The 14,533-nt window shown below is 35.7% G+C and overlaps 1 protein-coding gene across 1 annotated transcript; it reads left to right on the forward strand.

The window, feature by feature from the left end:
- The first annotated feature begins 944 nt into the window (after window positions 1–944).
- LOC113113676 (bifunctional 3'-phosphoadenosine 5'-phosphosulfate synthase 2-like) lies at window positions 945–13,344 on the forward strand. Its single transcript, XM_026280067.1, has 12 exons — window positions 945–1,378; window positions 5,002–5,116; window positions 5,550–5,785; window positions 6,078–6,216; window positions 6,326–6,444; window positions 7,508–7,621; window positions 7,901–8,012; window positions 8,593–8,798; window positions 9,122–9,257; window positions 10,045–10,313; window positions 11,012–11,241; window positions 12,130–13,344. The coding sequence occupies exons 1-12, from the start codon at window positions 1,352–1,354 to the stop codon at window positions 12,269–12,271; spliced, it is 1,845 nt and encodes a 614-aa protein (XP_026135852.1). The 5' UTR covers window positions 945–1,351; the 3' UTR covers window positions 12,272–13,344.
- Window positions 13,345–14,533: the final 1,189 nt, after the last annotated feature.

A 14,533-nucleotide genomic window follows, 5' to 3' on the forward strand; every position in this document is an offset into this window, starting at 1 on the left:
GTTTTAGTCAGGTGTGTGTGTTTGTGTGTGGGGGCATGTTTTTGTGACATATCAGGACACAACTTTGTATAATGACATGGGTATGACAAAGGTATTACAAGGAGAGGGTGACTTATGAGGACATAACCCATGTCCCCATTTTTCAAAACGCTTATAAATCATACAGAATTAGTTTTTTTGAGAAAGTAAAAATGCACAAAGTTTCCTGTGAGGGTTAGGGGTAGGGTTGGTGAAGGGCGATAGAATATACAGTTTCTACATTATAAAAACCATTATGCCTATGGGATGTCCCCACTTTTCACAAAAACAAACGTGTGTGTGTGAACATTTCAAATTCAGCAGATTGAATTTCAATGAAATTTTGTTCTTACAAAATGAATGAAGGTTAAAATAAATTGTAGTGAATATGCCTTTTTTGTAGTTATGCTCTGAAATATCTAGACTATTGTAGAATTATTCTGTGAATGTAATTACTGTAAGGTTTATATATATAAATATATAAAGTGAGAGTGAGTGAGTGAAGTGACATTCAGCTAAGTATGGTGACCCATACTCAGAATTTGTGCTCTGCATTTAACCCATCCGAAATGCACACACACAGAGCAGTGAACACACACACACACACTGTGAACACACACCCGGAGCAGTGGGCAGCCATTTATGCTGCGGCGCCCGGGGAGCAGTTGGGGGTTCGATGCCTTGCTCAAGGGCACCTAAGTCGTGGTATTGAATATATATATATATATATATATATATATATACATACATACATACATATATTATTATTATTATTATTTTATTTTTATTTTTTAGGAAGGGCTTGAAATGTCAAGGAAACTAATTGGACAATAGGTGTGGGAACCTTGAAATTATTTTATATTATTTTATTAGAAAAAGTTTTTTAGGTCTTTTAGGTAGGCTCGTTGACGACAACAAATAGAAAATTATAGACAGGAAGTCTCTTAAAAAGTCGACTCTATGAAAAGTTGTTGAATTATTTGTATTTTGACCAAAAAGTCATTTTAATTTTACACATGATTGCAGAACAAGGGGTTATCTTTCTCTTTACATCCTACTCCCCGCCTGCTTTCTCTCCGGTAGCTCATGGCCCCTCCTCCTCCTCAGTGCAGTCTCACACCGGTTCTGCTCTCCATTCAACCGTATGGCATGCAGATTGCGGGAGCCGGGAGGCTGGACAAGGGCAGGGCTGCGAGGTGTTTTGCTACACTCTTAAAAACACTTCTCTCTCCGCGTCTCCACAAACTACCTTCAAGAAGTTCACCTGCGAGTTCAGTCTGCCCCGCCTCCCAGCGAAGGTCCAATCCCGAGCGCACTTCACTATTGGAGAGAGATGCCTGGAAACGCAACACCGAGACCGGTGAGATTAGACAGAAAGCCCATAAAAAAACTTCTCAAGTCGATTACTATTTTGATTTTTTTGGTCAGGGCTATATTTTCTCTCTCTTTTTTTGTATTTTATTGAGATTTTTCTCTTTTGATGTGTTTGGCAGGGGATGTATGAGGTTTCTTCGACATGTCAGCTAACTTTTTTTGTTGTTGTGTTATATAACTGCCTGCGATCATTTGGGGAGATATTGGGCAAGAGCTCTGCTGCAAGTCAAGTTACTGTAGACATACTGGCTTTAAAAAACATCATCAAATTTGAGGTTATAAAACTGAAAAAAAGAGAACTAAATAAAAATGATAATTAATAAAATTATCATGAATACTAAACAGAAATGTGAGTCGTTTTCACACGTTTAGACTATTACAGTTCTACTATGTTGAACTTTATTGACATTATTGTTCACTCAATAGGCTACACGTTGTCCTTGCAGTTGTCACAAAGGAAACCTGCCATTAAACTATGCCTTGTAAATAAATGTAAATAATTTAAACATTTTCATTAATTGTTCTTTACATTCCTTTATAACTGTTTTAATTATAATGGAATACAAAGAACCATTAAAGAAAACTGACAAATGTAATACGCAACAAAATAATGGTTTGACATTTCTGTATAAAGTACTGAAATTAGTACATTGAGCTATACATTTATAGCCTACCATTAAAAACTTCACATTGTAACTTGTTACATCATGTATGATCTTTGCCAGTTTAAAATGTTTAGTTAAATGTGCTTTCATTATAGTTATTCTTGTCTAAATGTAGGCCAATGTGGTTTGATTGTTTACTTTTTATTAACTGCTACATCACTAAAATATGATACTGGAATAGTAGGCTACAAAATGTAGGCTACAAAAAAGTTTGAGAAAGTTTTGAGATAGATGTGATGTGTATATTTACACACACTGCTTGTGTGTGTGTGTGTGTACTCAGACTACCACGTAACCACATTTAGAGTTTACGCTTTCACTGTGTGATTTAGTCTGTTTAAATACATTAAGAATTACCCCCAAATGGAGACTTTTATTTGTCTTTTATATTTATATCAGCTGATATAGTTAATATCACACAAAGAGTAGCCTGCAGTTTTTTTTTTCCAAATATCAGTACGATCTTAAATGTGATTTGATTTTATAAAAGTTCAATAAGCAAGAAGTTAATATTAATTGGCTTACATTTTATAGATAAGTTCTTGTTTTTGCTCTATTTCAACAATGAAAATAGTTTCAAACAAAGCCACAGCAGAACTGTTTCGTCTTCTGTTTCTGACGCGCAGACTCAAACGAAGCTTGACGACGTCAGCAACCTGTCTGACAGATGTAAATGTTCTAGTAGCTGTGCGTGCAAACTGCCATCATTAATCTTGCAGAGACAGCGAGCTTGAGCGGGGAGTTCTTTGGCGTGAGTGAGCAGGAGTTAGTATTCTGATTAATTATTTTGTATAGTATTTTAAAATGTAACGCCAGTACGCCATATTAAGTTAATTGCCTGCGAGCTTCCCCTCCTGTCTGTACGATAATGCAAAGTGGTTATGACGCAATCGTTAGCCTATTTTTACAAAAACTATTTCTACAGGGCCATAATGTAACACAGAAGGAAATAATGGACAAATGGAGTCTTTAAACACCTCAGATGTAAAGTTATTCGCTATCAAAGTGACGCAAAAATGAATGGGAGTCAATGGGATGCTAACGCAAGTGAAGTTCTGCTACAAGATGGCGGCACACGGCCGACTTCAACTTCCGGTCGACTTCCTTGCCGCCTGCACATATTGCTCAAAAAGGAAAAAGAAGCCCCTCCACATTCCTTTTGGTTATGTATAAAAAAATAAATTTTGGTTATGGAAAAAAAAAATCTTTAAACAAAGACATTACAAGATTTTTCTACATAGATCTGTTGTCTTAGAAAACACTGAAATATGACACCTGCAACAGTCATACAAGGATTCAGAGTCTATTAGAGGTCAGAGTTTATTTAGTTGATTTAATGCCAGTTATTCATATATTCAAGCTGTTATCTTTGACATCTACAGTTTTCATTCATAAAAGGCTATAGTGGCACTGCATATCTGGTTTAACAGAGAAAATAAAAGGGGAAAAGCATGTATGTAAGAGAGGTGCTCTTAAATAGGATTCACTGGAAGTCAGTAATACATTCATCTATTTGTATTTCAAGCACTTCACAAGTAATTTTGAGACTGGGTATGAAGAATATGCTGTGTGTGAGTGTGTAGCTAATTCATGTCATTGACGGAGTTGTAAATGCATGATTTATCCTTTTTTTTTTTATCTGACGCATAACAGTCAGCAATAATTTCATATATAACCCTGTGTGAGGGTGTGTGTGCTGTACAAAGTTGATGCATTCCTGGTTGATTAATATAATAGTCTGTTTATAAAGCAGTGGTTTTCCTGCAGCTCATCTCACACAATCCCAGTATTTTTCCACTTGGTTCTTAGCGTGGAGCTCTGCATGGAACTGAGGCTGAGGCAATATGAGTGTGCGTGTGAGAGCAAGAAAGATGTGAATTAGCAACATTATTACAGCTACAACATTTGTACATTGACCACATTGCATTAATGATCCCCCAATCTGAAACAAATAGCTATAACACACATTGATTAACTACTTATTGCTTCATACCAAAAATCCTTTGTATATTTCATATAGCGTGATAGTTAATTCTTAACAGCATACTGCAGAGTTTCCAAACCAGGAAAAGATAAGTAAAGTAATTTGCATATGATTTGGTTTATATGTTTCATCTTTGGGAATTCTTAAGACATATAGAAAAATTGTGTCCATTGCTTTGATTTCTTCCCCCACACAAATACCATTACAAAAATTTGGGTTGGTAAGATGTTTTTGAAACATTTGAAGAAATGTTTGCCAATGCTGCATTTATTTGATTACAAAAACACTTTGGTGAAATATCATAACAGTTTAAAATAGTAACCTTCCATTTTAATATATTTAAATTAACATAAAAAAAATATATATTTAATATATTTAATATATTTTATTTAATATATATTTTAAAATAATTTATTCTTGTGATGGGAGCAGATAGCGTTTGCTTAAAAAAGTTGCTTGATATTGAATATTTTTGAAACCATGCTAAATTTTCTAGATTGTTTGATGAATAGAAAAGAATAATATTTATATGAAATAGAAATCCTCTGTAAAATTGTGATCGTTTCATCTTAAAGAAAAAAGAATCAAGGAAACAGATTCTCACGAATACTTCAACCTGGAAGCAGTTGTTATTAAATACTAGAACTGAACAGCATCTAAAACACTGTAAAAAAAAAAAAGGCATTAATAATCTGGATAAATGCAACTTTTTCATAAATTGTAAACAATATTTATTCATTAAAGATGTACAGTATTAATGGAACTTCTCTCACAAACACACACACACTCACACAAACTTCCTTGATATCAAAATGTACAAAAGTGTCTACCAAATGCATAAATATAACTTCAATGGAAAATGTAAATGGAGTATCAAAGCTCATTGTTTATTCCTGTGCTTATATGTCCAAAATTCTAGTACTATACTAAACGTTGGTATGTATGCATGTGGGTTTGTAGAATCTGCAGAAGTCCACTAATGTGGTTTACCAGGCCCATCATGTCAGCCGCAGCAAGAGAGGGCAGGTCGTGGGAACCAGAGGAGGTTTCAGAGGATGCACAGTCTGGCTCACAGGTAATCCATGGACACACCCACACCCAAACAACAGTAAAAATAAACACATAAACCATATCCAACAAGTCTGAATAAAGAAATCCAAAAAATGCATCTGTTTAAAAACAGCAATGACACGAGATGTCAGGCTAGGCAAATCTCGGGAAATCATTTCACAAACCAAAGCAAGTTGGTCTGAATTTGAAACCCCAGGCATTGACTATAAAGTTTCACCACACTGGGTTTTTCGATACAGATTTTTCACTACCCCCGTTGTGTGGCTCAAGTTTCATTTAATGAACATGAACAAGAAACATGTTCCTTGTTCCTGATAACTTGCACAAACTGTCATGATCATGAATCACAATCCTAAATTTTAAACTATAGTGTAAGTTTAACAAATCCAAATCAGAGTATATCCAAGTGTAAGAAATTCATTTGTGTGTGTACACAGGTCTGTCCGGGGCTGGTAAGACAACGGTGGGATTCGCTTTAGAGGAGTATCTGGTCTCTCACTCCATTCCCTGCTACTCTTTGGATGGTGATAACATCCGTCACGGCCTGAATAAGAACCTGGGCTTTACTTCTTTGGATCGAGAGGAGAATATTCGCCGTGTTGCTGAAGTGGCCAAACTGTTTGCAGATGCTGGGCTTGTTTGCATTACAAGCTTCATCTCACCATTTACCAAAGTAAGCAAACAAACCAATGACTGGGATTGTTTTATCAATATTTGGATCAAAGAATCAAATCCAAATCACAAGACTAAGCTCACAACATTATCAGTATGTTTTGAGAGGTTTTAAACCCACTGCAGAATAAATAGTTAGTTTTAGCAGATTCTGATGTTCCAAGTGATTTATAAAATAACCAAAGCAGACAAAGGAATATGTAAACACATGGAGATACAAACACTGTGTTTTAATTTTCACCATTTCTAATAAAAATGTTCTCTAAAAATACATAATGCTCAACATCTTGCAGGACCGTGCAGAGGCCCGGGCGATCCATGAGAAAGCAGGTTTGCCGTTTTTTGAGGTGTTTGTGGACGCTCCTCTGGAGGTGTGCGAGAGCAGAGATGTTAAAGGACTCTACAAAAAAGCAAGATCAGGAGAGATTAAAAGTAATATAAAAAACATAGAACCTTTAAAACTGTGCAGGACCACAAAGTAAGTAAAACAATCTACAAAACACATTTTCACAAACCTTGCCTTCCTTCATTTCCTACTCAGGCTTCACTGGTATAGATTCTGAGTATGAGTGTCCAGAGGCTCCTGAGCTGATTCTGAAGACCGGAAAGCTCACAGTGAACGAATGCATTCAGCAGTTGGTAGACCTTTTGAAGGAACAGGTTAGTCAGGAGCTGAACACAGGCTTAAGAATACATTTCATCTGCCATTTCCCGATTGGTGCTTGTACCTTTATCTTTGGAGTACCTCATGGTCAGAAGTCCATAGTTGAAACCATTATAACCAAGCCTCTGTCTACATATCTGTCTGAAGGGAACACCATTAGGGCAGGATATTTTACTCCAAAAAATAAATCCTTTCTTCCTTAAAGGGATAGTTCTCCCAAAAATAAAATCCTGTCATTACTTGCTTACCCTCATGTCATTCTAAACGAATGTGTGGTCATTTTCTTCTGTGGAACACATAAATACAGTACCGTTCAAAAGTTTGGCATCAGAATGTTTTTCTGTTTAAGAAATTAGGCTAATACTTGTATTCAGCAAATATTTCTTAAGCTGCAAAAGTGACACACATGATAAATTGACAGACATACGTCAATGAAAAAATATATATTTAGCAAAAATATTTAATATTTTATATTTTAAAAAAAACATGTTAATAATTAGCATATTAGAATAATTTCTGAAAGATCATGTGACACTGAAGACAGGATAATGACAGCTGAAAATTTAGCTTCGCCATCACAGGAGTAACTTACATTTTAAAATATATGGAAATACAAATAAATGAAAACAATCATTTTAAATTGAAATTATATTTCACAATATTACTGACTTATTTTAAAAACATTTCAAAATCATACCGACTCCACACTTTTGAACACTACTGTCAATGAAGAATCTTAACATAGATCTTTTCCATACAATAAGTTTATAATTTACACAAGAGTTATGCACTATAAAATAGTGTATAACTCATAAGTTATAGTCCAACTCTTTGGAAGATGTTTTGATAACTAAAAAGTCCATGCAGTTTCTTTCTTTTAAAAAAAAAATCTTCACCTTTCCATTAAACTCAAACTTGACAACATTGCAATTACAACAACGAAAGTCATTTTTTACCGGCAGATCAAATAAAAATAGCTTCTTATGGTAACAACTGCACATGCCATTAGATAGAAAATACAGTATATTAATTTAACCCTTTGATATTTCTCTATCTTAGAGCATCGTTCCCAGTGGAGCTGTAGAGGAGATTCATGAACTCTTTGTGCCTGAAAACAACCTCAAGCTGGCACAGACAGACGCCAGCACCCTGCCCTCTATCAGCATCACCAAGGTAAACAGAAACATTCGTCCTCAAGGCCGGGGATCAATCATGTTCATAAATATGAGTGATCTGTTGGCAAGAAGACACACAACTGCTTCATCTTCCCTAATTTAAAATGCTAATTTATTCCAGAAACCACAACAATAACGATTTGAATGCTGTTCCTTAGAGTTACTCACACCTATTATTCCATCCTACAGGCAATGAATCCGAACAGACTTTTAGAAGAATACAATATTAGCTAAATGTTCTGTTTTTAAACACAGCTCTCTGTATCTGTGTGTGCAGTTGGACTTACAGTGGGTGCAGGTGTTGGCTGAAGGATGGGCTAGTCCTCTGAAGGGCTTCATGAGGGAGAGAGAATACCTACAAGTCATTCACTTCAACAGCCTACTGGATGGTAACATACAAGCACACACATTTACAACAAGAGGTGAAACGTTTTAGCCATGCCAGTCTTTTATTACAGTACTAAACACCTCCTTCCATCATCTCATTTTTATTCTGCAGTACACACAGCAATCAGACTTAGTTAGGTTAATTGTCTTCATGCTGGGAATGGTACTGATACCAGCAACAGAAGGCTGATCTAAGCTTTGCACTGTTATTTAGAAGATGTTTCATGCATAAAATAGCAGTTGCCAGAGCTGAAGCTGCTTTCAGGACACAGAATGATGCAATGATCTGGCTTCCTGTGAAATTCTCATGCTGCGTTTGGTTTAATTGGGTTGGTCAGCGAACATCGGTCAGGGGAGGAGACTGTATTTTTTAATAGTAGTTGCAATTGCATCCAAGCAAATAACAGTCAAAGTGTACTAATATACATTGTCAGTGGGATTTAGCGGAGCAGGCAGCTATTGATGCATATCAAATTTATATATATATATATATATATAATTATAAAGAAATAATTTCTGTGATTTCAGTCATCTCGTTAAAATTATTTCTATGCAGATTAATTTACCTATTCCTAAATACAGGTGGTACCATCAACCTCTCAGTACCCATTGTCCTTCCTGTTGCAACGGAGGTTAAAGAACATCTACAGGGCAGCATGGCTGTGGCTCTGGAGTACCAGGGAAAACGTGTCGCCATCTTACGCAACCCAGATTTCTTTGAGCATCGAAAAGAAGAGCGATGTGCTCGTCAATGGGGGACAACCTGCCCCAAACACCCTTATATAAAGGTAGGAATTTGGCAAACACCTTGAGAATGAATGTATAACAAACCACCAAAGTATTGAGGGAAAGTCTCCACTTAATACAGTTAAATGAATAGTACCAGAAAAGAGGCTCAGAAACAGCAGAAAATTGTCTTTTAAATAATATTAATAATAATAAAAATAAAAAAAGTATTTCTAACTGAAATTCGTAATATGTGTGTGTGTGTGTGTGTGTGTGTTTGTGTTTAATACAGTTGTTGCAATGGTTGATTGTTTTAACTTAACTAAATACATACTTTAACTTAAACCACACTAAATACATACTTTAACTGCTCACCTATAAACAGATGGTTTTGGAAAGCGGTGATTGGCTGGTAGGAGGTGAACTAGAGGTATTGGAGAGAATCAGATGGAATGATGGGCTGGATCAGTACCGTCTCACTCCACGGGAGCTGAAGCAGAAGTTTAAAGAGATGAAAGCAGGTAAAAGCAAACGTGTTAGTTAACAAGTAACTACGTATAAAGAGTGTTCTTCTGGAGACACTTTAACTTAATTAAGTTTTGCAATACCCATGCATCTCCAATGAAAATCACTGTCATTATATATCTAGGATCTGTTGTTTTAAAGCAATGCAGCCAAACAGGTTCTAAGCGGCCAAATATGGCAGCAAGATATTGTATCAGGGTTGTTGGCTTGTATATGAAGCATGGAATCTAAACCACTCATGTATGGCACAATGTTAAAAATGTAAAAATAGTAAAATTGGGTTTTTAAACCCATATAGAAAAACACTACTGACACTTTTTTTGGCTTGATAAAGCATGTGGATTGGAGCAAAAAGACTATTAGATATGGTGTGGCTAAAATAAGTCACATGTTTACCACATTTGTGGTGCAGTCGTAACAGACCCTCAATACCACGACTGAGGTGAGACCCTTGAGCTGCTCGCTGGATGTCACAGCATTGGCTGCCCACTGCTCCAGATGTGTGTTCAATGTGTACGTATTTGTTCACTACTCACTGTGGGTTAATTGTTAAATTAAAGTATAGGACACCACGTCCCTTCCTTTCCATTGGCTGGTGTTAATTTAAAAAAGTCCAATAAGAAATCAAAGTTGCTAATCTGATACCCCACATGAGTGTCTTGGATTTCTGGCGTTGTAGGTCTTTTGCACCCTCTTGAAAAAAGAGTCATATTCTGGATTTCACCATGGTTATGCAACAACTAATTAAAGCACTGGAATTGACGATTGCATCATTTTCCCCAGATGCAGTGTTTGCTTTTCAGCTCAGGAACCCGGTGCACAATGGCCATGCCCTGCTTATGACTGACACGCGTCGACGATTGGAGGAACGCGGGTATCGAAGGCCAGTGCTACTTTTGCATCCTTTGGGTGGCTGGACCAAAGATGATGACGTGCCTCTAGATTGGAGGATGAAACAACATGCAGCCGTGCTGGAGGATGGCATCCTAGACCCACAATCCACCATTGTGGCCATCTTTCCCTCCCCTATGATGTATGCTGGGCCTACAGAAGTATGAAGATGGTTGTCTTTCACACACACATAGGAAAATGAAATACCAAATGGCAATCATTTTTAAGCACTTTATAGTTTAGTTTACTGTTCAAAGTTTTGGGATCACGTTTTTTTTTTTTTAAAGAAATTATTACTTTTATTGAGCAAGGATGCATTAAATTGATCAAAAGTGACACTAAAGGCACCCGAATTTAATGTTATTATAAACAAAATATTTTTATTTCACATGAATGCTGTTCTTAAGCAACAAATCAACATATTAGAATGATTTCTGAAGGATCATGTGACACAAAGCCTGGACTAAAGCCATCACAGGAATACATTACATTTTAATATATATTTAAATAGAAAAACAGTTCATTTAAATTCTAATTATATGACAATATTATAGTTTTTACTGCATTTTTGATCAAATAAATGTTTTCTTGTTTTAAGGATCTTAGCAACCCCCAAACTTTTAAATGGTAGTGTAAATAAAGGAATATTAGGTATTTATTTTAAATAAGTTATTACTTTGCGACCATTAACATTTTTATTTTCTATATAGTATGAATGTGTTAATGAATGTACTACAGTGTTGTTGGGAAGTATGTGATTTCGGATGCCATCAAAATTCCTATGAACTCCTGTCATTTTACCCATAACATATTAAGTGCCACCCTTACAAACAGCTAACCTTTGCCATGTGTCTGTCAGGTCCAGTGGCACTGCCGTGCAAGGATGATATCAGGATCTAATTTCTACATTGTGGGTCGTGATCCTGCTGGGATGCCCCACCCAGTGACAGGACAGGACCTGTATGAGCCATCTCATGGAGGTAAAGTTCTGTCCATGGCCCCTGGACTCACCTCTGTGGAGATTATCCCCTTCAGAGTGGCTGCATACAATAAGACCAAGAAAGCTATGGACTTCTATGACAAAGACAGGTAAAACTGAATTTTAACAGTATTAAAAAATATTTTAAAGCATAATGCTAATAACTCTCTGTTATTGGTATCCAATGAATGAATAGTTTACTCAAAAAATGAAAATGAACTGAAAATTGAATGAAAGTTCACATAACAGATTTAGAAAAAATCGCATTAAATCACTTGCTCACCTATGGATGTTCTGCAGTGTGAGAATCTCTACAGAATAAGAGTCCAAACAGCTGATAAAAATATTACAATAATCCTCAAGCAATCCACACAACTCATGATGGTTTTATTTATTATAAATACACAGCTTTGGGTGAGCAAGTGAGGTATTGCTAAATTTCTCCAAATCTGTTTTGATGGAGAAACAAACTCATTAAGATCTTGGATGACCTGAGGTGTAAATTTTGGGGTGAACTATTCCTGTAAGTGGCTTTAGCAATGGTTTATGCCACAACTGACCACAATTACATGCATATAAAAATGTTATCACTAATTGTACAGAAATATTTTGGAGGAAAGAAGATACAAAATAAATCGAACACGTTAAAATAAATGAATGTGATTTAATATACTGACCAGTAAAAGCACAGTAAGCAACACTTGACTTATGATATTTCAATTCATTGTGCAAAATTAATAATAATAATAATAAGGGCTTAAGACAGAGCATTTCCAACTTTTGGTACGAAATGAATATGAACAGATGAATGTGCATCTCTTAGACTATTTAAAATATGCTGATCTAGGAGAATTTCAATAGCGGTGATGTATGTAAATGTCTTTTTCCAGTAACCAGGAACTTAAGCAAACCTTGTCTGAATATGAATGTGGTAACTTAGTGATTGTGAACCATGAAAAGTAGGCTGCTTTTACATCTCTTGTTTTCAAACAATGCAGGCATGCTGATTTTGAGTTCATCTCTGGGACCAAGATGCGCAAACTGGCCCGCAGTGGAGAGAACCCTCCAGATGGCTTCATGGCCCCTAAAGCCTGGAAGGTCCTCACAGATTATTACATTTCTCTACAGAAAGATGAGTGATGACACATACAGGAAGTTCCAACAAACAGAAAACCTCAGATCACAGCGCATGTTGTCCACACTGAGAATGACTCAGTACATTAAACTACATCAAGGCATTGAGAAATGAAGGCACATCCTTACAACTAGCTGGTAGCAAAGGTGGTCAAGACTTTACTACAGAATGGTTTTTAACTGTAAATATGAACATGGTTTGTCAACTGTGAAATTTAAACTGATGTGCCTTGATTAACAGATTGTCAATCCCAAAGATATTATGAGATCTATTTCTTAAATTGTATTTAAAAAACATGTCTTGTAAACTTACAGAAAGAAAAAGTATATCAACTGTAATCTAAATGAATCAAGTGGATACAATTTTTACGATTTTAAAGAAAAAATACAGATGAAATGGTTATATTGTAAAATATTGTTACAATTCAAATTAACTGTTTTAATATATTTTTAAATGTAATTTATTCCTCTGATGGCAATGCTGATGGACATTTTCTGTAACAATTTAAACTTCTTTTCTGTCAGTTTTGATTAATGTATCTTGCTGAATATATTAATTTATTTTTAAAAATCTTACTGACCCCAAACTTTAAGTTGACATATATATCAAAAAGGTGTTCATACAGCCACAAATACAGTCAGATTTCACCCTCCAACCAAAATAATTTTGTTTACAAAAAAAAAAAAAAAAAATGTAACCCCCCAGGAAAGGGGCTGCTATCTGGGGATCATATTCCAGAAATTATAATAGGAAAATATATTATCATTAATATATTTATTTTATTCATTCAAAGAGAATAATGAATAACACTGTCTCATTAAAGATTAAACAGTGTATACAATATTATGTTATTTGGCTATTCTGTATATCATGTCTCTTTTAATTAAAGCTTTTCAATGTGATGACATAATTGTGACCATGTGGCTGATTTTAGATGTTCACAGTGCGTGACAGTACGCACAGTTTGCTTTCTGTTCTTTGAAACAAGGACAAAAGTTACATTTAACAGATGGATGGAGTAAATGTGTAATGCTGTGCACATCCACATAAATATTGACTCTTTACTGCCATCTTTTGGTCACCAGTGTACAGAACCCACATAGCACCATGGGAAAAATTATGCAAACACAGGGCTCTACAACAAGGACTGCGTGAAAAGCAAAAAGACTACATTTAGTACTCGCATGTACACAGTTCATGCTTGCGCTTGAATGGACCAATACATACAAGCATGTCAAAATATCCGTCTAGGCGAGTTACTTTGTAGTTTTAACAATGATTAATCTATATTTAATATATACAGTGGAATACAGATGCACCAGTCGACAGTCCCCCCCCCCCATTACGGGCTTGCACACAAACTGCACTGCAATAATTTTCCAAAATGTAATTTGTGTGGAAACATTAGGAAGTGTGTAAACGGCTGTTAACAGGCCAGAGGCGCTGAAGACGAAAGCAAAGAGGAGAAAATACTGTCGCAGGTAGAGCAAGCTGACTGTTCATTATTCACTTATTATTGAAAGAAAATCATAAATATTGAATTGGGAGTTAATATGAATGTATCTCGCGGTAACCAAGGAAACTCTGTATTGCTGCTGTTCCATAAGCGCCACCTGCTGTCAGAGATTGAATCTGTGTGTCTCATTAAGGCCGTCTGCTGTTTCTCCTAAAGCATCATTTCATTTGTATCTTTGCTCTACATATTTAGTTTTGATATTGTTTATAATAGAACTTTAGATTTGTTAGGCTAGTAGTTTTGCTGTGGTATCGAAAAGTGAATAGAGAATTGTAAAATTTAACTGGTATTAAATTTTTGGTGTCAGATAAGCTTATTAATTAGAAAAAAAAACACGGGTAAAAAAAACAAAAAAACAATGATAACAGCAATTTTATTTACATTTTATTCATTTTTTGTGGCAGGGCTATTGAAAATATTGGCAGGGCTTGTAAATAATTTAACCACTGGCCCGAATGTGTAGAAAAAATCCTTAGCGTTGAGCATTGAAATGTAACTTCAGATGACAGTTACAGTACATAAACAAACTGTTTTGCAGAAATGTTCATTCCTGAGTGATTCAAAAAGCAGTTCATAATTGCTTTATATGAGGTCATGGGCTGATTGCAGGAATAATGCGCCCCAGAACATATAGTCTCAAAATCTGTTATGGGTGAATAAATCCTAAGATGACAGACGGATGGATTTAGTGAGCAGGGTTGTGAGTGTGCTCCGCTACCCCCTAGGCATTCCCAAATGGATTTAGGAGATT

Source organism: Carassius auratus, chromosome 14, assembly GCF_003368295.1.
Source record: "Carassius auratus strain Wakin chromosome 14, ASM336829v1, whole genome shotgun sequence".
Taxonomy (NCBI): Eukaryota; Metazoa; Chordata; class Actinopteri; order Cypriniformes; family Cyprinidae; genus Carassius; species Carassius auratus.